At 41.1% G+C, this 24,615-nt stretch overlaps 1 protein-coding gene across 10 annotated transcripts in view; it reads right to left on the bottom strand.

The window, feature by feature from the left end:
- The window catches only part of KIF13A (kinesin family member 13A), a 211,227-nt gene that overhangs the window by 62,094 nt on the left and 124,518 nt on the right, over positions 1–24,615 (bottom strand). For all 10 annotated transcript variants that reach the window (XM_072814303.1, XM_072814305.1, XM_072814307.1 and 7 more), the window contains exons 5-12: positions 24,111–24,203; positions 23,072–23,252; positions 20,425–20,512; positions 18,200–18,334; positions 17,301–17,413; positions 4,543–4,654; positions 3,937–4,149; positions 1,142–1,252 (exon numbers count right to left, since the gene is read on the bottom strand). In XM_072814303.1, coding sequence (XP_072670404.1) covers positions 1,142–1,252; positions 3,937–4,149; positions 4,543–4,654; positions 17,301–17,413; positions 18,200–18,334; positions 20,425–20,512; positions 23,072–23,252; positions 24,111–24,203 — 1,046 coding nt within the window. The remainder of the gene's footprint in view (positions 1–1,141; positions 1,253–3,936; positions 4,150–4,542; positions 4,655–17,300; positions 17,414–18,199; positions 18,335–20,424; positions 20,513–23,071; positions 23,253–24,110; positions 24,204–24,615) is intronic.

Below are 24,615 nucleotides of genomic sequence, written 5' to 3'. Positions count from 1 at the left end.
TGAATTCATTCATTCATTCATGAAATATTTTAATAAGTCTTTGGTACTGATCTAGGGTGAGGAATACAACAGTAAACAAGTCTCTTCTTTTGTGAAAAGTTATATTCTAGTAGAAAGAAACAGACTATGAAACAACAGACACATAAAATACAGAATTTCCAATGGTGATAAATGCTGTGAAGCAGCACAAAGCAGTGTGCAAGAGATAGGGAGTGAGGGGCATGTGTGTATGGGTGTGTGAGTGTGTCTGTGTGTGTATGTGTGTGTGAATAATACAAGAAACATATAAGCAGAAGGCTTGACTAGGTCCCAGTTACTGCTTTCAAGCTACCTAACTGGGATGGTCTACTTTTTACCAAGTGGTCAGTGAGATTAAAATGTTCACAAAATGCATTGTGTAGATTCATAAAACACACACACTTACACATAAATGCAGCATTAGTCTTTGCCTTATATTACATCTCAAGAAAAGTTCATGTAGCATTTTCTCACAAGCCCAGAGAATCAAATACACTGAAAAAAAAAAAAAACTATGATGTGGGTTGTAAATGCTCTGCTGGTCAGGTGGCATGCTTTGCCAGGTGATCCAAAATCATGAAATGGAAAATCAGGAAAGATTCAATGTTTTCCTGTATATCATGCCTGTTACAACTCAGCGCTCTTCAGCACATCTAGCAAACAAGTGGACCAAATGGTTGCTGATAAAGACAAGGAAGTTGGGGCACCTGAGTGGCTCAGTCAGTTAAGCAACTGCCTTCAGCTCAGGTCATGATCCCAGGGTCTTGTGATGGAGCCCCGGGTCAGGCTCCCTGCTCAGCAGGGAGTCTGCGTCTCCCCCTGCCCCTCCCCCTGCTTCTGTGCTCTCTGTGTCTAAAATAATATAATATAATATAATATAATATAATATAATATAATATAATATAATATAATATAATATAATATATAAAATAAAATAAAATAAATAAAATAAAATAAAATAAAATAAAATAAAGACAATGAATCAGCCTCTAACACTGATCTTTGAGGTCTCAATTAGCCGAAAGAGGTCCTTAAATGACTTGTTGAGGATGATAAGTGGCTACACAGAAAGACAGCAAATAAAAAAGAATCACAAGATTTTAGGCTTAAATGATCAAGCTACCTGTGCGATTTCTTCTGTTTTCCTCAGCTTCTCTTCCCAAGTCACCGTCAGCTCTTTGATCAGCTTTTCAGACTCCTCAAGCTTTTCTTTCAGTTCAGGGGCCTTCATAGCCTTTAAAATGAAACCAGAGATATCTGATTTTCTAACTTTTCCCACCATTATTTATAAAACAATCCCTTACGGTCCTTCATACATGGCTAGCAACCGTCTGTTGGAAGCAATTAAGTCATACACTGTCAGGGTGGGTTTTAGATCTTTATTAATCAAAAGAAATGTAAGAATACATAACTGCTACTCTTTAAAGGAGAAAATGAACACCAGTGCCCTGAATTAAACTGTTACAAATCATTACAGAGGTTTTTTTTTTTTTTTCATTTTTTCCTTTCATATTTAAAGACCTTTTTTTTTTTTTTTTTTCAAGTAGGCTCCATGCCCAACATGTGGCTTAAACTCACAACCCTGAGATTAAGGGTCCCATGCTCTACCAGCTAGGCATCTTTCATGTTTAAAGACCTAAAAAATGCTAGTTAATTGTCAAAACAGAAGTGTAGAAAAAAAAAGATAAGCAGATTTCTTTTTCAGTAAGAAGGAGATCAATACACATCACCAATAAACACACCCCAGTGATAACCTACCAGGAGAGGTAAATATTCATTTTAAAATTTGACTCTGGATAATTTAAAACTACTTTTCTTTTTTTGTTTTGTTTTTCATTTAAATTCAATTTGCCAATACATAGTAAGTACATCCTTGGTTTCAGATGTTAAAACTAGTTTTCTTGTTGATGGTAGTAATAAACTTGGTATATTTATCACTCTCTTGGAAAACAGGACCTCTGGGTAAAATGGTAGCAATTTCCCTCTGAGTTTGCTCAGTGAGAATAACTAAGGGGTCTAAATACAGATATATATATGCATCTTAAAATTTTCTGGGGCTTTTACTTGGCAACAACATGCTTTGACATCCCAGAGCAACAGGAGCCTCTAAGAATAAGGAAAGGAACAGGAAAGATGGCAGACTTGGACAAGAAGTCCAAGTGGCGATGATGTGAACTCTCCTTGAGGTGTCAGAGTCTCACAGAGGCTGAGAGTGACATTCAGTGCTGGGTACAAAGGGACACCCATGAAAACTCTATCTTGGTGAACCTCCTGTGGCTCCCCTCTGTTCCCTTTGTCCAGGCATGGTCATGGTTCTGGCCATCTGGCCTGGATTACATGGTCCCAGTGGAAATGCAGATTCAGAGACAAGAGGATCTTGAGACAAGATTCAATTCAGAGACAATTCAGAGACAAGAAGACAAGCTCATCCACCGATACACGAATTCCAAGAGCCACTGCACCCTCCTCCTAGGATCACAAATCTCTTCAAAGTTTATCAGAATTTTCATTCTCAGGTGTTTTGCTACCCTTCCTGGCATCAATAAAAGGCTATGCTTGATGCACTGGAATGATTATAATCATGATAACAAACATAGCAATGTTTATTGAGCACTTACAATGCTGCCAGGCATTATGCTAAGTGGTGCTTTCCAGTATCAATGTTGCACTAGAAGTTAGGGATGAAAATAATTATTAAACAAGGCTTTCTGCACTTCAGAAGCCCTTGGCTGGAAGAAGAGACATGTAAACATGTTGTTACAATGTAACTTCACCATTACCAATGAAGAGACCCTTCAGATCCCTGGCTTTTGACTCTAGTCTGTCTGTCTCAATCTCTTACTGATTACCTTTCTGATTAGATACATTGATAGATTGATAGATAGGCTGGTACACAAGCACTCAAAAATTAATATCTATTACCCTTCCTCCCCAACAGCTTAATACTCTCCTAACTAAAGAGGGAAGAGGGGTCAGAAGAGAGTGGTATGAATGAATGTGACCTTAGCAGCCCAAGGTACACACCCAAGTGACATGGACAAGCATGTGACTTAAGCTAAGGTAGTTGGCCTTCATTTCAGTCCTATTACCTATTTCAAATGAGACAGTGCCTCACCCAGCAGCTTGCAAAAAAGCAACAGTTACTTAGAAGAAGGTGTGATTATTCAAGCTGGGTAAAGCCAAGGAAAGATGGTAACAATGAGAGATGACCAATTTTGTTTCCTGCCAGAAGCTGAAATATATGAAAAAAATAAAAGGAGATTTCTGAATTGTTGCTAATGTTTGTCTTCCCTGACTCCAGGAAGAAATGATACATAACGAATTTCTCTGAAAACTGCAATGCCTATGGGCACACAGTTTACAATGTTAATAAAAACAACTCATTGGGGGGGTTCCTGGGGGGCTCAGTCTGGACTCTTGATTTCAGCTCAGGTCATGATCTCAGGGTCCTGGGATCAAGTCCCATGTCGGGCTCTGAGCTCAGCGGAGAGTCTGCTTGGGATTCTCTCTCCCTCTCCCTCTGTTGCTCCCCCTACTTGCTATCTTTCTATAAAATGAATATATAAATCTTGAAAAAATAAAAAATAAAATAAAAACAACACATTTGGTTCTTCGGATTTCACATTGGAGGAGATCCATGGCCAACGGCCAACTGATTTACTACAGCAAACATTTAAGCAATACAGTGACCATTGACTCTTAATTGTCTGCTTCCTCAGCTGGAGGCTGAGTTCCTAGGACAGAAGGCTGGTATTATTCATGTTGGCCTCACCACGCTTAGTATGCAGAAGATGCCAATCAACACAGCAATGCAGAATGGCATCCAGACAACCTAAAACTGCAGGTAACGATATGGGTTCCTACTCGGCGACCATAAGCCAGGGACTTCAGAAACAGGGGACTCCAGGATGATCTCACCTCAGCCTGTGAGAGCTGCCCCTTCAGTTTTTCTACTTCCTCGCGTAGTTCCCGGATGACTTTGGCGTTGGGGTCCTCGTTCACAATGGCATGATTCACGATCCTCTTGGCTCGATCCGCATAGCGTAAGGTGGAGAGCGTCTCTTCATAGTTGTCTGCTGCTGGGCTGATGGTGGCTATCATAGAGGTCTGGCTGTTGCCTCCCAAGTTGTCCTACAAAATATTTCCAGTAGCATCTTAGGCAATGAGCCCCATTCTGTGCACAACATCTAGGATGAAAGCTAAAAACGCGGATGTAGGATATTTTCTATAAAGAAGAAAACATGTTGTGGAAATGGGCTTGTATTTTGCAAATAATTTTATGACGAGATGTGGTTTCCCTATAGTAACAACAATAATGCCTGTCAAACAGCAGGACCTTGGGGGTTAAAAAAAAAAGGCAATAGAAATGAGTTTTCATTCTACATTCCTAAGAATTAGGATAACAGTACTGGAGTACTGTCAGGGGGCTGTTGTGTATTTGGTTAGCTTTGCACACACCTTTCAGCTGCCAGCTCTGAAACAGCCAGGTTTTAGTTGGAAAGGAACACAAGAACAATGAATTACCTTAAGAAGCCAAGTGAGGACTGAGTCTCGATAAGGCACAAATTTGTTTTTACCCTTGCCAGCTGCCTGGTCAGCCAGCGATGATATAACCAACCCCAAGGTTGTAAGTGATCTGCCAAAAGAAAAACATTTTTAACTTAGCTTTATGGAATATTTATATTGTTTCCCTAAATCGTGATCATTCCAGGGAACAAGTATAAAATATGCAGAACAAGGCCCTAAAGTTGATACCACTGAGTCTATGTTAATTTGTCAAGAACCTGAGAAAAAGAAAAAAAAAAGTAACTCCATTCATTTGAAAGAATTAATTCAGAATCCCTGTAAGAGTCTATTCTGTTTAATCATAGGACCTATGAGACCAACCTTTCAGAACCTAGAAACATATATTTAAAAGGTCACTCCAGAGAATTTTAATTTACTCCAAATGTGACGTGAAAAGTCTGAACCATTTACTCTTTGGGGCTAATTTGGACTATCGGGCCTCTCATTTTGTATTCCGTGATAACCACATAACTTGAAGAGAACCTTTCCCTACACGACACAAGGTAAAAGCTTGTTTGTTAAAGCTGGCAAGCTTATTTCACAACTCAATGTGGAGTTTTTACAGCTGTACATAACAAAGACCTACCCATGCAGAGGACAGCATATGGCTACTCTTTCAACACCTGCTACAAAAAGCAGCACTGGCATCTTGGAAAGCTGGTTAGAAATCCAGACTCTTGGAAGCCTCCCCAGGCCTACTGGGTCGGAACCAGTTAAAGATATTTTCAGGTGATTCACAGGCATATGAAATTTTAAGAAGCCCTAGTTGAACAATACCCAAAGTGATACATGTATTTAGTTATCTAGGCCCATGATTCTCAACACGTGGGGCTAGGGCCAGCAGCATGACTTCAGATCTTGTTACAAATGTACATTCTCAGGCCCCACCACAACCCAGACCTACTGACTCAGACACCTGTAGTGGGCCCCAGCACCCTGTGCTTTTACCAGCCCTCCAGGTGATTCTGGTGCAGGCTGGAGTTTAAGAACCACTGGGCTATTCCTTGGTAGTTAATGTACGTTCTCTGCACCCAGAGAAAAGATTACCATAGAAACAACAGATCTGTGGATTTGAGGGATGAAGACCTCCTCCTGTGTCACAGATAAGTACCAAGTGTGCCTTTAAAAGTAAATCAACTGGATCCCAAGTTTAGCAGCCAGAAAAGAGCAGCCTCGGGAGATTTCCCAGGAGTGCAAGCTTACCAGACATCACAAAGAGAAAATGCTTTGTGAATGGTTAAAAAATGAAATGTTATTACTTATTTATAAAAACAAAAAAGAGAAATCAAAACACACCAAATCAGCAAATCAAAACAAATCAGCAAGTGACCAGAGTTTAAGCATGAAAGACTAAGACTAGATAACTTTCTAACAACAGACTTCCATTAAATGAGTTGAAAGAAAGCATGTTTCTCACAAAACATAATTGCTTAAAGGTGAGTCGTTTGAAAAGTCACTGAAATATAAAGCAAACTCAAGAGGCAGAAAAATGAGCCAGAATTTTAATAACAGCCATTCCTGCAAAGTGATGTGAATATTTGCACTCTAATTGACAGATTCAAAAGTTAAATCCAGGGCAGCCCCAGTGGCTCAGCGGTTTAGTGCCATCTTCAGCTCATGGCCTGATCCTGGAGAACCAGGATGGAGTCCCATGTCAGGCTCCCTGCATGGAGCCTGCTTCTCTCTCTGCCTGTGTCTCTGCCTCTCTCTTAGATAGATAGATAGATAGATAGATAGATAGATAGATAGATAGATAGATAGATAGATAGAAAGAAAGAAAGAAATCTAAAAAACAAAACAAAAGTTAAATCCACGCCCCCCAAAATAAAAACACATACTCACATAAAAACTTATACATGAATTTTCATAGCAGTATTATTTACAACAGCCAGAATAATGAAGGGATGAATAAAACATGGTATGTCCTCACAAGGGAATATTATTCAGCCATAAGAGAAGATTCTGATACATGTTACAACATGGGTGAATTTTGAAAAATTACACTAAGTGAAAAAAGCCAAACACCAAAGGCCAGTGTCCTGGATTGAACAGTGTCTGCCCAAAATTCATGTTCACCAGAACCTCAGATGAATACTTATTTGGAACTAGGGTCTCTGCAGATGTAATTAGTTAAGACAAGATCATATTGGCTTAGGGAGGGCTGTAATCCAACAACTGGTGCCTTATAAGATGGCCATGTGAAGACATACAGGGAACAGGGGAAGGGTCATGTAAAAATAGAGGCAAAGGTGGGAGCAATGCATCTAAAGGAAGGTTAGATGACCTGACCTTGACCAAGGAAGGTCAAGTAGCTGCAGCGACCAGTCTATAGAAAGTAGGAGAGAGGTATGAAACAGATTTTCCCTCTGAGCCCCAAGAAGGAACAAACCCTGCCAATTCCTTGATTTTAGATTTCTGACCTCCAGAATATAATTTTCTATTATTGTAAGCTGCCCAGTTTGTGGTAACCTGTCATGGTAACACTAGAAAACTAATACAGCCACATATTGGCTCCATTTATATGAAATACCCAGAACAGGTGAATCTGTAGAGATTAGGTAGTGGTTGTCCAGGGCTGGGGGAGGTATAAATGGGTAATGACTTGGACACAAGGTTTCTTTGAGAATGATGAAAATGTTTTCAAGTTAGATTGTGATGATAGTTATACAACTCTGAAAATAATAAAGCTACTGAATAGCAAATTTTTTTAAAGATTTATTTATTTATTTATGATAGACATAGAGAGAGAGAGAGAGAGAGGCAGAGACACAGGAGGAGGGAGAAGCAGGCTCCATGCCGGGAACGACCCAGGGACCCCCTGAATCGCAAATTTTAAAACGATAAAGTATGTGTATGTGAATACAGTATATGTCTATTTCTCAATATAGATGTTAAAAAAAAAAAATTCAAGTTCAATCACTCCATCACTCCTCCCAAGGTAACAAGAAAGAAAATGGCAAAAGTAAACTATTGGGACTACCTCAAAATAAGGTTTCTGCACAGCAAAAGAAACAATCAACAAAACTAAAAGGCAGCATACTGAATGGGAAAAGATATCTGCAAATGGCATATCCAATAAAGGGTTAGTATCCAAAGTGTATAAAGAACTGATACAACTCAATACCCCCAAATAATCCAATTAAAAAATGGGCAGATGACATGAAAAGACATTTCTCCAAAGACACACAAATGGCCAACAGACACATGAAAAGATGCTCAACATCCCTCATTATCAAGGAAATGTAAATCAAAACTACAATGAGATACTACCTCGTACCTGTTAGAATAACTAAACATCAAGTTGGTGAAGATACTGAGAAAAAGGAACCCTCACGCATGGTTGGTAGGAATGCTAAGTGGTGTAGCTGCTGCGGAAACAGTATGGAGGTTCCTCAAAAAAATTAAAAACAGAACTACCCTACCATCCAGTAATCACACTAGTGGATATTTATTCCAAAAATACAAAAATATTAATTCAAAGGGATACATGCACTCCTATGTTCACTGCAGAGTCATTTATAATAGCCAAATTATGGAAGCAGCCCAAGTGTTCATCAACAGATGAATGAATAAAGAGGATATATATATATATATTTGGTGGAATATTTGCCATAAAAAAGAATGAAATCCTGCCACTTGCAACAACATGGACAGAGCTAGAGAATATAATGCTAAGTGAAATAAGTCAGTCTGAGAAAGAGGAGGATCATATCATTTCATTCATATGTGGAACAAAATGGACAAAGGAAAAAAGACAAACCAAGAAACAACTCTTAACCCTGGAGAACTGATGGTTAAGGGGGGATGGGTTAACTAGGGGATGGGAATTAAAGAGTATACAATAAATTAAATTTAAAAAGAAACAAAATAGCATGTGATATATATGAAATAGAAGAAAACAAGAATTTAATAAAAAGTGAAACCACATTTCTGCTTTAATATGGAATAGAAGGCTAAGGCATCTTTCATATTTTGCAACTATTGAAATAAAATTTTCAGTTGAAAACCATTATTTGAACTGTATCAGTTTTTAATATTGAAATACAGTAGAAATTGCTTTAATCCACACAGATTATAAAGAGCGCAGTGATTTCAAGGTCAATACTGGCCATTCTCAAGTGCACATGGAGGGCTACTATGCCCAATGTGGTGAAAAATATGTGACACCTTTTGGTGTTTGGGGTTGTCACATATTTTTCACCACTGGGACAAAATCTGACTATCCTGTGGCAACCTCTATTTTGTAATTTGATAGTATCAGGAATAAAAAGGGAAAGTTCCTGGCACTCCTAAACAAGGACACAAAAAATCAAACAAGTGCTTTGAGGGAAAAAGGGAAAGGGAAACACCCTCATCACTGCCCAGGGCACCAGATGCACACTTCGAGTCCTGAGTCCCATCAGCGTGGACAGCAAGGGAGCTGCCTCAGCAGAGGGATGGGGTGGGGTGGGGTGGGGCAGGATGATCATGTGACTCCATTGTGTGTTTACTTTGCTCTGTACCTTACCCAGTTAGGGAAGCTTATCACTAGTAGAAGCCTTTTACCTGACAGTGGGCACACATTCAAAACAAGGGCTCTGGGGGTGGCTAGCTGGTTCAGTCAGTAGTAGATCATGCTACTCTTGATCTCAGGGTCATGAGTTCAAGCCCACATTGGGCATAGAGCTTACTTAAATAAATTCAGGGGGAAAAATAAGAAATGGTGGGTATCATCAAGATATATATCAGAAACCCTAAAAAAAACTATTCTCTCTCTCTCTCATGAATAAATAAAATATTTAAAAGGGGGGGAGGAATCCCTGTGTGGCTCAGTGGTTTAGCATCTGCCTTTGGCCCAGGGTGTGATCCTGGAAACCCGTGATCGAGTCCCACATTGGGCTCCCTGCATAGAGCCTGCTTCTCCCTCTGCCTGTGCCTCCGCCTCTCTCTATCTCTCATGAATAAATAATCTTTTTTAAAACCCAAAAAACAAAAACAAAAACAAAAAAAAAAACAAGGGCTCTATCAACCTACTGTCTCCTTGGGGGTGAGGGAACTCCATGATGGGGGAGAGGTAACCAGGTCACCCAATGACCAGGGGAACACACCACCGCTTCTGCTACCTTCTACCTGGGAGCAATGATCCCCGGGCTTGTGGAGTCTCAAAAACTATGAGCCTTCAATGTGTGAAAACTGAACAGGGGTGCCTGGGGGCTCAGTCAGTTAAGTGTCTGCATTCAGCTTACGTCATGATCCTAGGAGCCCCACATCAGGCTCCCTCCTGGGTGGTGAGCCTGCTTCTCCCTCTCCCCCTGCTTGTGTTCTTTCTCTCTCATTCCCCTCTCTCTTTCCATCAAATAAATAAAATCTTTAAAAAAAAAACTGAAAAATGGGCTTATGTATTTTAATAGTAATTTTATTCTTAGGGAGCTTAAGAATATAATGAAATCAAATTGTAGATCCTGCTAGTGCTGTCTTCTCATGCTGGAAGCAAGGGGGCAGCACATGGTTTCTAGGACAGGGTGGGGATGTTTCCTAATTTTTAGGGGCTGAAAAAATTGCCCCAGAATCTTTCTAATTCTACCATTCCCTGAACCTAAGGGAGGTGGACATAGTAAGGAAACTCCTAACGTTTCCATGAGTTCTTGGATCGGGGCAGTGGGCACACAGTAAATGGGGAGAGGCTGAGTACAGAAGGATTAGACTAGGGGATTTATGACCTGAGAGCCATGGTTTATGATAGAAGTTTTAAAATCTACCTATTAACTATAACAGTGGAGAATTTGAGATAAGAAGTAAATAAAAAAAGGAGGACCAAAACCAAAATAGAAGCAGCTTCAATAAATACAATCAATGAGAAAAACATGGTCATAATTCAGGTTGGTTTTTTTTAATTTCCTTTTCTACACCTTCCTCCAACCTGCATAGTTTCCCTTGAAACCCTAACCACCAGAGTCCTTCCCTTAGGAGTGGATATGATATGATGTGAGTTACTTGTATTCCCTAGGACATATTTCAAATATATTATTTTACCTATTTTTCTTTTTTCTTTAAAGATTTTATTTATTTTTTCATGAGACACAGAGAGAGAGAGAGAGAGAGAGAGACAGGTAGAGGGAGAAGCAGGCTCCATGCAGTGAGCCCGACACGGGACTCGATCCCGGGGCTCCAGGATCAGGCCCTGGACCAAAGGCAGTGCTAAACCGCTGAGCCACCCGGTCTGCCCCTATTTTACCTATTTTTCTAATGATCTTTTTCTAAAGTCATAAGTGCAGTAGTTATTAAACTTTGCTAGAGTTCCCTGTATACATGATTGTTTTGAGAGCAGAGACCATTCTATATCATATCATTACCGTGCCTGGCTAACAGATAACAATCAATATCTCTGCTGAGTAAAACTGAGTTTAGAATACACGAAAGAATAGAACATGGATATCTTTCTAAAGAGGACTAATTCAATGATGGCTTTGGTACTCTCTGTGGATGTTGGTCCAATATCCCTTTTGTCCTTCCTACTTGCTAAAAGAACCCTGATTTTGCTGGGAAGCTTACTTCGGCCTCAAAACTCCACTTTTCAGAGTCCTCTGCAGCTCTGGGAAGCCATGAAACACAGTTCTGGCCAATAAGATCTAGGGTGACATTAATGAGTGGGGCTTCCAAGAAAACTATTGTTCTTGTAGAAAACGTCCATATGCAGTAGACATAAGCCAGAAGCCAGTGGTCCTTTGCCCTTCCTTTCCTCCTCTTGTGTGGAGCACAGATAAGGATACAATGCCTGGAATGACAGAGTCATCTTGAGGTCATGAGGACAACATGAACACATTAAGGTTCATCGAGCTGGGTGCCTGACAGCATTTTTGGGGTGTTCTAGCAGAAGTGCCTCTGCATTTCTTGTTAAGCGAGGAAAAGAAATCCATCATTTGGTCATCACTATGGCTGTTGCTTAGAGGAGAATGCAATCAATCCTTCTCTTTTAAAGAATTAGTTGAAAGATGATGAAGAATTAGTTGGACTTGAGTTAGTACTTTTCTCCTGTAGGTCTCCACTCTTAACGGGTAAAGGAGAAATGCAAAGAGTATGTGTGGCAAAATAAGGGCTAAGACCATCCCATCCATGGCAGGAGAGGAGAGCAAGCTGTGATCCTGCAGGATAGGCCTCACCCCCACCCCACCCACAGCAGTTTCCAGTGGCCGATGCAAGTCATTCAAATCCAGTAAAGTGCATCTAACAAGTACCATTCCCAGTTTCACCTCTGTTTCAAGTGCCATGGTAAAATAAAGTATACACTAACATTTTCAAAAAATCAATTCTTTTGGATACTTGTTCTGGAGATTTTAATAGATGTTATACTTAGAATTTTGTCATCAAATAAGTTTCGGGAATAAGCTGATGTTATATGAGATTCGTGAATCTCCAAAGGGAGGCTTTTAAAACAGCCTTTCTCAAAATTATTGGTCCAAGGATCCTTTTTCTCCCAGAGCCACTTCATGAACTAGTATTTCCCAAAAACGCTTTGAGAAACACTGAAGTCACAATGTCACTGTGCCCCAAAACATGTGGCTACTGCCTCCCAAGGAGATTTTTGCTCTGTCCTTTGTGGGTCTCTCAAGTTAAATGCAAAGATGCTTATTCAGATTCTTTTCCCCCACATACTTGGCCCCTACAATGCATAAGTGGTAAAGTGATAAGGACCCCCACCAGCCCTTGAATGATGGACAGAATCAGGCCATTTGTACTCTACCCAGGTACAAGTTCATGTTTCGTTAGGAAGGCAAAAACCCGTTTAAGTGAGATTTCCAGATAGAAATGATTAAGAGTCAGGGGAAGTACTCAAGAAAAAAAAAAGAGGATTGACTCGCATGACACATTAGAAATACTAGGCTTACAATTTACTATATTGTCATGTAAATTATTTGACAGACTTCTAAGAAAAACATATATTCATGTCCCCAGAACAAATGTTTAGAACCCATTTGGGGAAACGTATAGTATATACTTTATTATCAACCACAATGATTTTAACGGAACTGAGACTGGGAATGCTGGAAGAACACTGCTTGCACTTAGTAATGGGCCACTGCTGAGAAAGATGGAACCTTTTTCAATGACATTCCCAGGGGTTTTAGCAAGCATCCCATGCTCTGAACGACCACTTGGAGAAGCTTGCCCGCTGGACTCCAGTAGCGGGGACAGACTTCCTCACTTCACTCTCAACAGACAGGTGGAGGGACAGACTGGGTTTTCAGATGTATTCCCCTGTGAGGATGGTCTACAGACCTTATTCCTCCCACGCCCTCAACAGGCCACGGTGGTGCGGCCCCATGGTGCCTTCGCTCTTCAAATGAAGGAATAATGTTGTGCTTTAAAGCTCTTAAAAGCTTACGGAGAGATGAAGCTCCTAAATCCATAGCCCATTAAGCAGACACTAATGTGTGTGTGAAGTCCCTGACAGGTCTGCTTAAGAGGATTACTAATGTTCCATCAAAAGAAGCCCAAATAGGAGGCCGAGAGAAAGCTTAGGAAACATGTCAGAGATTTCTTTAATTTTAGCACTCGATGGGGCACTGATTTTAAGGCTTAAAAAGCCATTTGTGGGGCCATCAGGCAGCCCTTTCAATTTATTATTTATTTTACTTTGTTAGTACACACTTACACAGAGCTTACTACATGCTGGGCATGGTTCTAAGCAGCACTTACAAATAGTAACTAATTTAATCCCCAGAGCAGCCCTGCTCACAGGGCTGTTTCCTCATCCAGGTTTTACAGCTCACAAAACTGAGGCACAGAAAGGTCACGCAGCTAGTTTCTGTAATGAAGAAATTCCACATCTCCTCTGGGAAGCCCTCCCCGAACCTTCCAGCTGTTTTGTCACCGTGTTCCCACTGCACCTTCTGGGCAAGCTGCCATGGCACTTGATGGAGTAATACTTTCCCATTGGATCTTGACTTTCCCCAGGCCAGGGTCCCATCTACTCTGTCCTGTGTTCTTATGCCTGGTTAGTGCTCAACACATATTGGCTAAATGGATCAAAAGAGCACCACTCCACACCTCTGTATAATGTATACGTGTATACAAACCCAAACCCTAACATTTTAATAGAAAGCAAAATACAAAATAACTTTCCAGAAGACAGAAATATTTAATCCTTTTTGCACAAATTCAAACTTGCTTTATCCTCCAAGCACAGTTTTAGATGTGTGCGTATGTACTTACGATTTGTTTCACAAAGTGTTTATTAAACCATTATTGCAATGCAGGAGGTAGGAGGATTAGGGTTTGGGTTTATATACATGCATACACTGTACATGACCACGGGCAGATTTGGGGCAGCAGCCCATAATAAGATCCATTTATATTTCTACAGCTAAACTCACGAATGGACATGCTAGAGGAATCAACAAAGACTATAAATGCAGATAAAGACTAGAGACAGCCTTGTAAGAGTTCAGGTGAGGCTCTACCAACATGCAAGCTGTGAAGAAAAAAAGAAAAGCACTTGGTTTTCAGCGCATTCTGGATTTTGGAATGGCAGGAAAGGGATAGAGGGCCAATTTCCATGAAGGTCTCTAAGGCAGCTATTCAGACCTCAGGGTACTATGTAATGGCGAGAGGATGTCCCATTTGTGCCAATGACCACGGTGAGAACCTAGATGACACTTGCTGGACACCTGGGTCCGGAGTGGGCTCATGGGGCATATATGCACATACCCAAGGAGATCAGAGAGGTGTGTAGGGTAAAAGACAACAGCCCTGGACTGAATTACAGTGGAAAAGGATCAGAGGCAGCTCTACTCCTTCTGAGCCAGTTTTTTTGGGAAAAGCATAAGACCAACTAACAAACATCCACAGACTGGCAAAGGTGTCATAAAAAAAATAGTTCCATGCTTAACTGTCAGCTTATGCAGCATTCCTCAGTTTTGTCTGGTCAAAAAAAAAAAAAAAATCCTTCTTCATTTGTTCAAATGAAGCGACCTCCTATTGTCCTAAACCATGTGCTCAAGGGCAGCAATCATGCTGTAACAAATAACCACAAACCCTGCGGCTTAAAACAACACAGAGCTATTATCTTATAGTTTTGGAAGTCCAGAAGTCCAGATATGTCTCACTGGGCTAAAAAACTGTCAGCAGGGCTGTGCTCCTTCTGGAGGCTGGAGGGGACAGGCTCTTGCCTTGCTTGCTCCAGCTCTGACAGGCTGCCTGCATTCCTTGGCTCATGGTCCCGGTCCCCTCCTTCACCTTCAAACAAGAAATGGAAGGTAAAGATTTTCTCGGGCCCTCCAACCTCTGTCACTTTTAAGGAGCTTTATTTTTTATATCTGATTTACCTGGATAATCTCCTCTCAAAATTTTAAATTAATCACATCTGCCTTGTCCTCTGCCTTGCAAGTTTTGGGGATGAGGATTGCACAAGTGCACAAGTTTTGGGGATGAGGATCAGGATGTATTTGGCAGCGGAGGCAGGGAGGCAGTAGTGTCTACAAGAATATCTAAATTTCCTTTGCATCCCCAGCATCTAATGCAGTGCCAGACACATAGCAGAGACTTAATATATGTCTGCTTGGCTTTTATTCCTATTACTTAAATGTCTCCAACCATTAGTTTTCTCATCTATAAACAGAGATAAAAATACCCATTGGGAGCCTCACATGAATTCATGCCTATGAAAGTGCTCGCTGATAACTATAAAGAATCCTACAAATGAAGACCAGATCTCACCGACTAGTAGATGGGAATGCACACATCCATTTGTGAAAGAGCTCGTATATAAATAAGGAAAGAGAGCAGGACGCTAAGAGAATTTGATTCAATCCAATAAGCCATTATGGAAGAGAGTCAGTCACTGGGGATTCTAAATCATGTTATGTAGCTTTGGGGTAGTCCAGTTTGGGACACTACATAATTCAGTGCCCAAATTTAAGAGGGCACTATTAATGTTTACTCTGGGACAAACATATCGACTAGGACTCTTACAGGCAAACAAAATACATGGTCACCCCAGGTACAACAACACAGGGCTCTGGAGCTGGACTGCCTGCAACCACATCCAGCTCCACACTTACTGCCTCGAGACCTGGGCCAACTTATCTAACCACTCCCTGCCTTGGTTTCTGCATTTGTAAAGCAGGGATAACAGACCCCCTTCCCATTGCTGATGTGAGGCTCAGATGAGTTATTATTACATATGGAGCATTGAGAACAGCACCCAAAACACAGTGAGAGATCAGCAGAAGTTAGTGATCATTACACATCAAAGCCAGCCATACTCTCAATTCTTACAAATTCCCAGCACAGAACTTCCGGTGTTTCCCTACAAGTCCAGCCAGAAGGCAAAGGGCTGGCATGGCTTAGCACCAGTCAACAAATTTCTCGGAGAGGTGGCAATCTTTACCTGCTTCCTCCTACCCCCACTTCTGCTTTCCCATCCCCGCCCTTGAGCTCCCTATGGCCTGCGGAGTTGCAGTGCCTGCCTGGGCTCCTATAGTGCTTGGTCATGAAATACAGCAAAACCCTTTGTTGTGAGAGCAGGAGACAGAATGACTGGAAGATTAACTCCCTAAAGCAGCAGTCTCTGCAGTGAGTGCCACTGTGTCCAGCTGATAGAGGCGGTGATGTTTTACTTCTAATTTTAAACTTCAGGACACTAAAATTATAATGTACTAGCATCATTTTAAAATGCAAGCTGCACAAACATGTTCCTGTGTAGATTACCTCTTGTCACCCTCTGTCCTAAACGAAACCCCAAGCTATTATGTCTCAACAGAAACATGTTACAAGTACAAACGAAACTATTTTCTGCTGAACTTGGAATAATGATAATGATTATGCTATTTGTACAGATTATAAAAATATTAGCTACAGCAATTAATATTGATTCAGTGCACAGTACGTGCCAGGCATTGTTCAAAGCACATTCTGGGCATTTAAGCTCGGACAATTCTGTGAAGCAGTGACTATTATGATCCCCATTTACGGAGGATAAAAAGCACAGAGAGGTGAAGGGAAGGACAAAACTCTGGCAGTCTGACTTGAGTGCACACTCTTACAAACAAACTCTGCTCCTACACACAAACTCTGCTCCCTCTTGGGCTGGAAAGCAAATACTTCCTCTCACACAGCAGGAACCATCCTGGGATTACTACATTACTGAAAAGAACAAGCCCTTCACTTGCCCGTGCACTGGCTACACCCTCTGTGCTGAAGGCCTGCATCTCCTTTTTCTACCTGGCAACCTCCTATGCATCCCGCACCACCCTGCTCTCTTTCATCCCATAGGATGTCCCTGGGCACACTGCAGGTTCCCAAAGCAAAAAAGATTTCGATATAGCAGTTATTAAGCAACTGTTAAATCTTGTTAGGCACTGGTGTTTAAACAGTATTCACTGTATAAAAGGACTCAAAACAGGTTTTCTTTTCAGAGTCAGCTCCTCGGGTTAATTTAAGATATGATTTGATTGACAAGATTGTGATGTGCATTTACCTAAGACTACAGTAGATATGATGATACACTGTGCACTGTTTACACAGGGCTGCAGTGCGTAGCTTCACTCAAATAAACTGCATGCATTTCAGTAGAGGCAGGGCCCTTGGTCTTCAACTCAGGTTACGAAAGCTCCATGGACTCGGAAGCACCCGCCACCAGGACCATCTGATCCTTTCTAGCATCACAACCCCCCCTCCCCCACCCCCCCAGCACACAAGAAGCTGGGTATGAAGCTGAGCCCCACCAGGCACCTTACTTGTTAATGTTGCTGCCTTCCTTGAGTCGCTCTCCTGCGGCTCCTGTTTTGGACACTCTTTCGCTACCTGCCAGGTCCACCAGGCTGACCTTACTGACCTTCTCTCCTGAGTTCTGGGTGCAGGAAACAAGAGAGAAACAGCACACATGAGTGCAAATGTACACGTCTCCAAAGATGTCCACGCAGTAACTGAGCACAGCCTGGGCAGGCGAGGAACTAGTGGACTTGCCATTTCATGGTCAAATTTATTTTTTTTTAATTTTTACTTTCTTAAAGTTTTATTTATTTAAGTCAGCTCTACACCAGTGTGGGGCTCAAACTCACAACCCCGAGATTAAGAGCCACATGCTCCTCTAACTGAGCAAGCCAGGCACCCACCCCATCAGTCAGATTTGAACTGGCGTGTGAATGTAGCGTTTGTTTTGTAGCTGGGGGGCAGGCACACTCAGCTTTCCAGGATATAGTCAGAAAGCAGGAGATTTTCTGTGCTTTGAGGAAACGCCAATACTTGAGGATTCCTGTTTATTCAGGTCAAGTCCCTGTTCTTTTGAAAAAGTGTTCTTTAGGCTAAATGTTGTGGTTTCCTCTTTAATAGCCCTTAATGGCTATGAGGTAGACTCAGTTTTTAGGAGAATTTCAGAGTGAAAGGTTACATGTTAAAAGCTGTATAGTGACATCACCATGCTCTCTAGGGAGTTTACACAAGAAATCCAATTTTTTTTTTGAAGTTATGTAAAAAGGAGGACCTAATAAACAGAGAGATTTAAGTAAAGTAGCTTATTTAATAAGTTGCAAAGCCAGCATAAAATTCTCAGCAACCAAATCCAGCCATGAACCCTTCACTTCTGCAGGATTTTTGCATTCTTTCACTGCCACCAGAGGCTCTCCGAGTCCCTCACCCCTGATTGCAGGTCATAAAGTGTCTGCGTGATTATGATGTTGAACACAGCATGGGAGCGGCTGCTTTCCTCATTCATGTTGGTTGCAGCTACTGTCCGAGACTTATTTCCCTCAGACATCAATGACTCAATATCCTAGAGGCAAAGCAGAAGGAACACATTATAAGCCCAAACACAGGAATGCAGTCCTGCCCACCAGGTGTACGTGGTAATTACAATCCCTGGGACGCACCTGGCACCGCTCCTCTGTAAGAACCTGCTCCCTGACTGCCTTCCCTGGAGCGCAGGGTGAGCCTCCACATCTCTCACCGATTGCTAGAATAGGAAATGCTTCCCCCCAACCACCATTCTGGCCATCCCGCAACTGTCCCCTTTCTCTGCTTAGCAGCTTTTTTTCCCTTTGCAAGTTCCTAGGAGAGAAAAGAGCTAATATTTCTGGAGCACTCCAGATACTCAGTTAATGGTAGTAACCTTATGTTATTCTAAGTCTCCTGTGCTTAATGACTGCAGAGCTATCTACTGCTTGTTTTTTATCTTTAAAGATTTTATTTATTTATTCATGAGACAGAGAGAGAGGGAGAGGCAGAGACACAGGCAGAAGGAGAAGCAGGCTCCATGTAGGGAGCCCGATGTGGGACTCGATCCCAGGACTCCAGGATCACACCCTGGGCCAAAGGCAGGCGCCAAACCGCTGAGTCACCCAGGCATCCTCTACTGCTTGTATATTATATGCCCCCTCCTCCAACACTGTGGCTCTCCAAGGACAGGGAATGCTCCTTACTCATCTTTGCACACCTGCCTTTGAACACCTGCCACCACGGGCTTTTTCTTACACAATGTTAGATGCATGAACTTTATCAAAGAAGTATTCTCCTGATGTGACCCACAGAACACTGACATTCATGGGGCTCAAGTAATTTCTCCCATATCCAGTAAAAGGAAGAGCGGGGATACGAATCACAAGCTCCTTGGCTCTTCCTTTTTTTTTTTTTTTTAAAGATTTTATTTATTTATGATAGTCACACAGAGAGAGAGAGAGAGAGGCAGAGACATAGGCAGAGGGAGAAGCAGGCTCCATGCAGGGAGCCCGACGTGGGATTCGATCCTAGGTCTCCAGGATCGCGCCCCCGGGCCAAAGGCAGGCGCTAAACCGCTGCGCCACCCAGGGATCCCTCCTTGGCTCTTCCTAATAAGTGACAGGGTGAGATGAACACTGCCCCCAACACGCAGAGCTCTGAACCACGCACCTGAGCAAAGGTGCTGACTTTTAGCGGCTTTACACCAGAGAGGTTTCCATCCATTTCAGAATCTAGGTGCTTTTAAAATGATGGCTACACTCTATTTCTCTTTTGAGCAATACTAAAAATGTCCTCCTCTAAATGGCTGGAGGGAGTTAGCTCAGATTAATTTTCATCACTCTGAGTCTGAGGGAATGATGGGACGGCCACAAGGCCTGGACAGCAGAACGAGGCACAGGATGCCTTTGCTCCCTCTTCTGTCAGCATTCCTCAGCAACACAGAGCAGCTGGTTTTAGTGGGTTTCCAAAGCAGTAACCATAGAAGTCAGGGTAAAACATCAAGTCGAGGGACACCTGGGTGGCTCAGTATTTGAGCCTTTGGCCCAGGGCATCCAGGGATCGAGTCCCATGTCGGGCTCCCTGCGAGGAGCCTGCCTCTCCCTCTGCCTGTGTCTCTGCCTCTCTCTGTGTGTCTCTCATGAATAAATAAATAAAATCTTTACAAAAAAACAAACATCAAGTTGAGGTGTAGGAAGACTTAAAAGGGAGTAGGAAAAGGAGAGCCAGTCAGTCAATGGTGAGAGAAACAATTCAGAAAAATAGAACGAGGAAGAGTAAAGAGTAATAGGAATGAGCACAGGGGACCCTGTCAGAGGGACGGGAATGAATGAATTACCCAACACTGCTTGTATGTGTCCAGGTTTCTTTAGAAGGACATCACTGACAACTCTGGAGGAGAGTTTCAACAAGGCGGTATGAAAGAAAGTATTCAGCAGTCACACTGCTGAGCCTCTCGGCCACACCGTGATGCCTTCATAACCACGCAGGCAGAAGCCCTTTTTTCCCCAGTGGGAGTTGTTGCTACTGGGTTTCTGAGACCATGCAAGGTACCAATATGCTACAAAGCATTCACAAATGCATTTGACATCACTTAAACGTTTTGATTTACTGCCAGCTTTTTAGTGACTTTTTCAAAATGACACTTACCTCAAAACTAGTGACAGCCAGCTGGGATAAACCATCTACATATGGTCCCAAAACTTTATGCTCTCGAACTTTAAGAGACTGCCTATTCCTTTGGGAGGAAGGAAAAAGGAATGAATGAATCAGACCCAACTGGGAAGCTTTCCCTTTTTTTTAACTACTCAGAAACGAAGACTGCAATTTTTTAAATGATCAAAAAATATTCTAAAAGCTACTTTATTTGGATTAGGAAAACAGCATTCCTTATGAGGAATGTCTTTTATACTCTGGTTTCTATTTAAAGTAACTTACTATTTTAAAAATTCTATCTCTACTCCCAAACTAAACAGCTAGCACACAGAATATGAGGTTAGGCTAACATGCCTGCTTTAGTAGATGAACTTCAGTTTTACAAAGGAGGAAAAAGAAACAGAAGAAAGCAAGCAAGAAAACAAAGCAAAGAACATGCCAGAATGGAATTTAACCTTAAGATTCGTTCATACATAAGCACATTCGCAGTTTTAGTAAGTCATGTCTTAACGTTCTGATCAAGTAATGAACAGTATTAAAGTGTTTTCATTTGTTTTTTAAAGGCTCCATTGATTTATGGTGCTTTTATGCTGACAATTTTATACAGCAAGTGATAGAGCAGTACAGCAGTTGTTTGCAGTTACTGACATTTATCCTATATTTAGAATTGGCTCTGCTGGTGAAGACTTTAAGACTTTTTTGAATTTTTAAATGGCAAACCTGGTTTGGGACCCATTTAAAGCTCATCATAGATACTTAGGATTAAAAGCAGATCTTTTTTTTTTTTTTTTTTTTTTTTTTAAAGCAGATCTATATATAACATGAGCATATTGCATTTGTCACCTTTTTCATTGCCTCGGATATCAATCACCTTTCAAATCAAGTGTCAATGTTTGGCATCACTCAAGTGTGGAAAAAGGGGGCTAAGACTTACTGAGTACTTCCCAAAGTTGTGGCATTGTTCCCTAAGAACTTTTTAGTTATCCCATTTATTCTTATAGCAATCTATAAAATAGGTTTTACTACCTTTACAGATGAAGAATTCAATGTAACAATGAGTAATTCTGTGTACTCTCAATAGGGGCAGATCAAATGCACATCTTCAAAAAAGCTAGCAGGATGCACATGGATCTGAAACTTCACTCCGCTCAGCTTGCACAACCAGAGATTCTTTAATGCTATTCTGGAGCACCCCATAAAGGCAAAGATTCAGTATCTTTTTGCCCACAAGTCCACCCTAGATGTATTCCCTAGAAACTCCTACAATTGCACAGCAAGAGAAGTGTGCAAGAATACTCAGAGCAGTGCTGAAGCAGTAAAAAGTGGAAACCACACAAGTGACAAGAGATGAGACAGACTATCATCATACAATAAAACACTAAAGAGCAGTAAAAACAAATGCATTATTACTTCATCTATCAGAATGAATGTCTCATCAAGAGAAAAAGAGCAAGTCAACAAAGGACATATATACTATGATGTCACTTACACAAAGTTTAAAATTGTGCAAAATTATGTGTGAACTCTAAGGAGGATAAAGATAATGAGAAATATAAAATTCATAATTGTGGCTACCTTGGGGAGGGGTAGAGAATGGAATGGAATTCAAGAGAATCATATCAAGGCTTTAAAAATATTAGTCATGTTCCATTTATTAAGCCAAATGGTAAGTAGAACAGTCAATTTTATTATTTTTTTTATCTTACATGTATTATAAATGTTCTTTCATATGCAAATAGTTAATAACTTTAAAGTCAATATAAACATTTCCCATGATTTCTTCATTCCTTGTCACCTACAGTTCTGGTGTTATGATGATACCCTGGATTACACAGCTGCTAAAAGTTTTTATAAATAATTCAGGATATGGAATTGTATTTAGAGAATGACCTCAACACACACACACACCCCCGACAGACTTGAAACACAGGATCAAAATGGACCAAAGTATTAACAATGGTTATTTTTGAGTGTGGGACTATAGGTCATTTTTATTTCTTCTTATACTCTGCCTATTTTCTAAATTTTCCAAGAGTATGTATTATTTTTAAACCAGCAAAAAAATTTTAATTAAAGAAAAAATGTAAATGGCCTTCTCTCTCTGTGAATCAAACTTACGTGGTTTTTATCACCTAGTTTTTAAAAAATACCCACATTTGGGATTCCCCCTTGGTCCACTGAATCATGGGCTCTATGGGTGGGGCTCAGGCCAGCATATCCTTAAAAAGCCCCCCAACCATGATTCCAGTGCATGGCCCAGGAAGAGAATGGCTTTCTAGGCTGGGTTGTTTCAATCCTTGAAGCAGTTCCTTCCAATTTAGACTTGCTCCTTTCCAACACAAATTGGAGGACCACTATGTCATTGTTAACTTAGTTTTTATGAACAAGCCATGGTAGCAAAAATAATACCGATAGTAAAAACATCTTTTTAAATGGCATGCATAAGCAACTTTATACACGAGTATAGGATAAACTACATGTACTGGGTCTACCAGCAGGCTCTGAGAAGCAGACGATTTCTCAGTGAATGCACTTAAGTCGGAGCAGTGACCAAATAAATCTACTCCCTTGCAGCTTTAATGTAAGGATCATTTACAATTATTACTCCCGTGACAAGGCTTAATTTCAACCACTAACTTACCCTTTGGGATCTAAAAGATCTCGAACTTTCTCATTATAAATTTCCATATAGGATACTTCGACTTTGAAGGTCTGTGACTCATTCTGCTCTAGAGAGATCCTTTTAAATAAAGCACAGCAGAGCCTTGGAATAAGGCCCAGTTGCTCAGCACTGCCCATCATGGAGAAGGATTTTCCCGAACCTGAAGAAAAGCAAGCAGAAAGGAAGGACAACAGAGGGAGTGAAACATAATGCTTCCACATTATACATTTTCTACATTCATCCACCAGGGTCACAGAGCACAAGTGGCAAACTCAGCCCTCACGCCCATGCCCGTGGACAACCAAGCTACTCTTCTTTCTATAATGTTCACCAATTCCAGCTGGACAGAGAGATGCCTACAAATACAACCACTATAGATGTGCAAACCTGAGGTGTGTATAGCAAATATCAACTATACATTATCAAGTCATATCAAGTCACACTGACTGTACTTTACCCCCAAAATATATTATGTTTGTGAAAATGCTTTGATATGCATTCTCTTGTCTGAATCTCAGAGCTGTCCTGTGATGGGACAACAGGCAGTATTGCTATGACTTATTTTAACTTTCTTGCTGAGACAGTGTTAAGGGCTAACCCCATAGTGAGCTTCTGTTCTGCATGTTCCATGCACCTGTTCCACAGTCTTGGTTTAATAATCTATCAACACTCTTGTATCCCAGGGAAGGTCCTTCATTCCACAGGATGATACAAAGAGTTGTTCTATAGCTTTTCACTATAACCTTGACACTGAGAAACTGGTAATTATTTTCTAGTTCAAATGCAGGTTAAAACTATAATTTAGGAAATGACAATAATTTGAAACTAGCTTTGGCTCAATTACTCAATTATCAAAAATTGTTGAACCTTCAAAAAGAGGGTTACTTTTGATCATCTAACTCAGTTAAACCCACAAAGTCAGAAGCATGTTTCCGTCACTTTGCTAGTGTTTTCTATTTCTAGACCTTAAGACATGCGTATTTAATATCATTGACTATAACTAAAAGCAGCCACTTACCTGTCTGTCCATATGCAAAAATACAAGCATTATACCCTTGAAAGGCTTTTTCAAGAATTCCTTCCCCAAGGCACTTGAAAACCACTTCTTGACCTAAAAAAACAAAACAAAAAATAAAAAACTTACAAAAGCAAAGAATGATTTTTCTTGACATACTTGGATTAATAACCGAGTCTCAGTTATTAACAACGCTCTCTCAATCCAAAAAGATGTTAAAAAGTGTACTGCTTGCTTACTACATGCAGGGCTATGTACTAAGAGCTCAGTTCCTAGATCAGTTCATGATTCCACCCGTTCCTTCTCTCCCAGACATTTCTCTAGGCATTAAAGTTTCCTTTCCATGGTCAGTGGGCCATACAGAAGCATGGTTTAAATTCTGTTTAGCTTCGGGATCCCTGGGTGGCGCAGCGGTTTGGCGCCTGCCTTTGGCCCAGGGCGCGATCCTGGAGACCCGGGATCGAATCCCACGTCGGGCTCCCGGTGCATGGAGCCTGCTTCTCCCTCT

This window comes from Canis lupus, chromosome 37 (genome assembly GCF_048164855.1).
Source record: "Canis lupus baileyi chromosome 37, mCanLup2.hap1, whole genome shotgun sequence".
NCBI lineage: Eukaryota > Metazoa > Chordata > Mammalia > Carnivora > Canidae > Canis > Canis lupus.
Note: the sequence above shows the minus strand (reverse complement) of the source record. Positions and strands in the feature narration are given on the sequence as shown.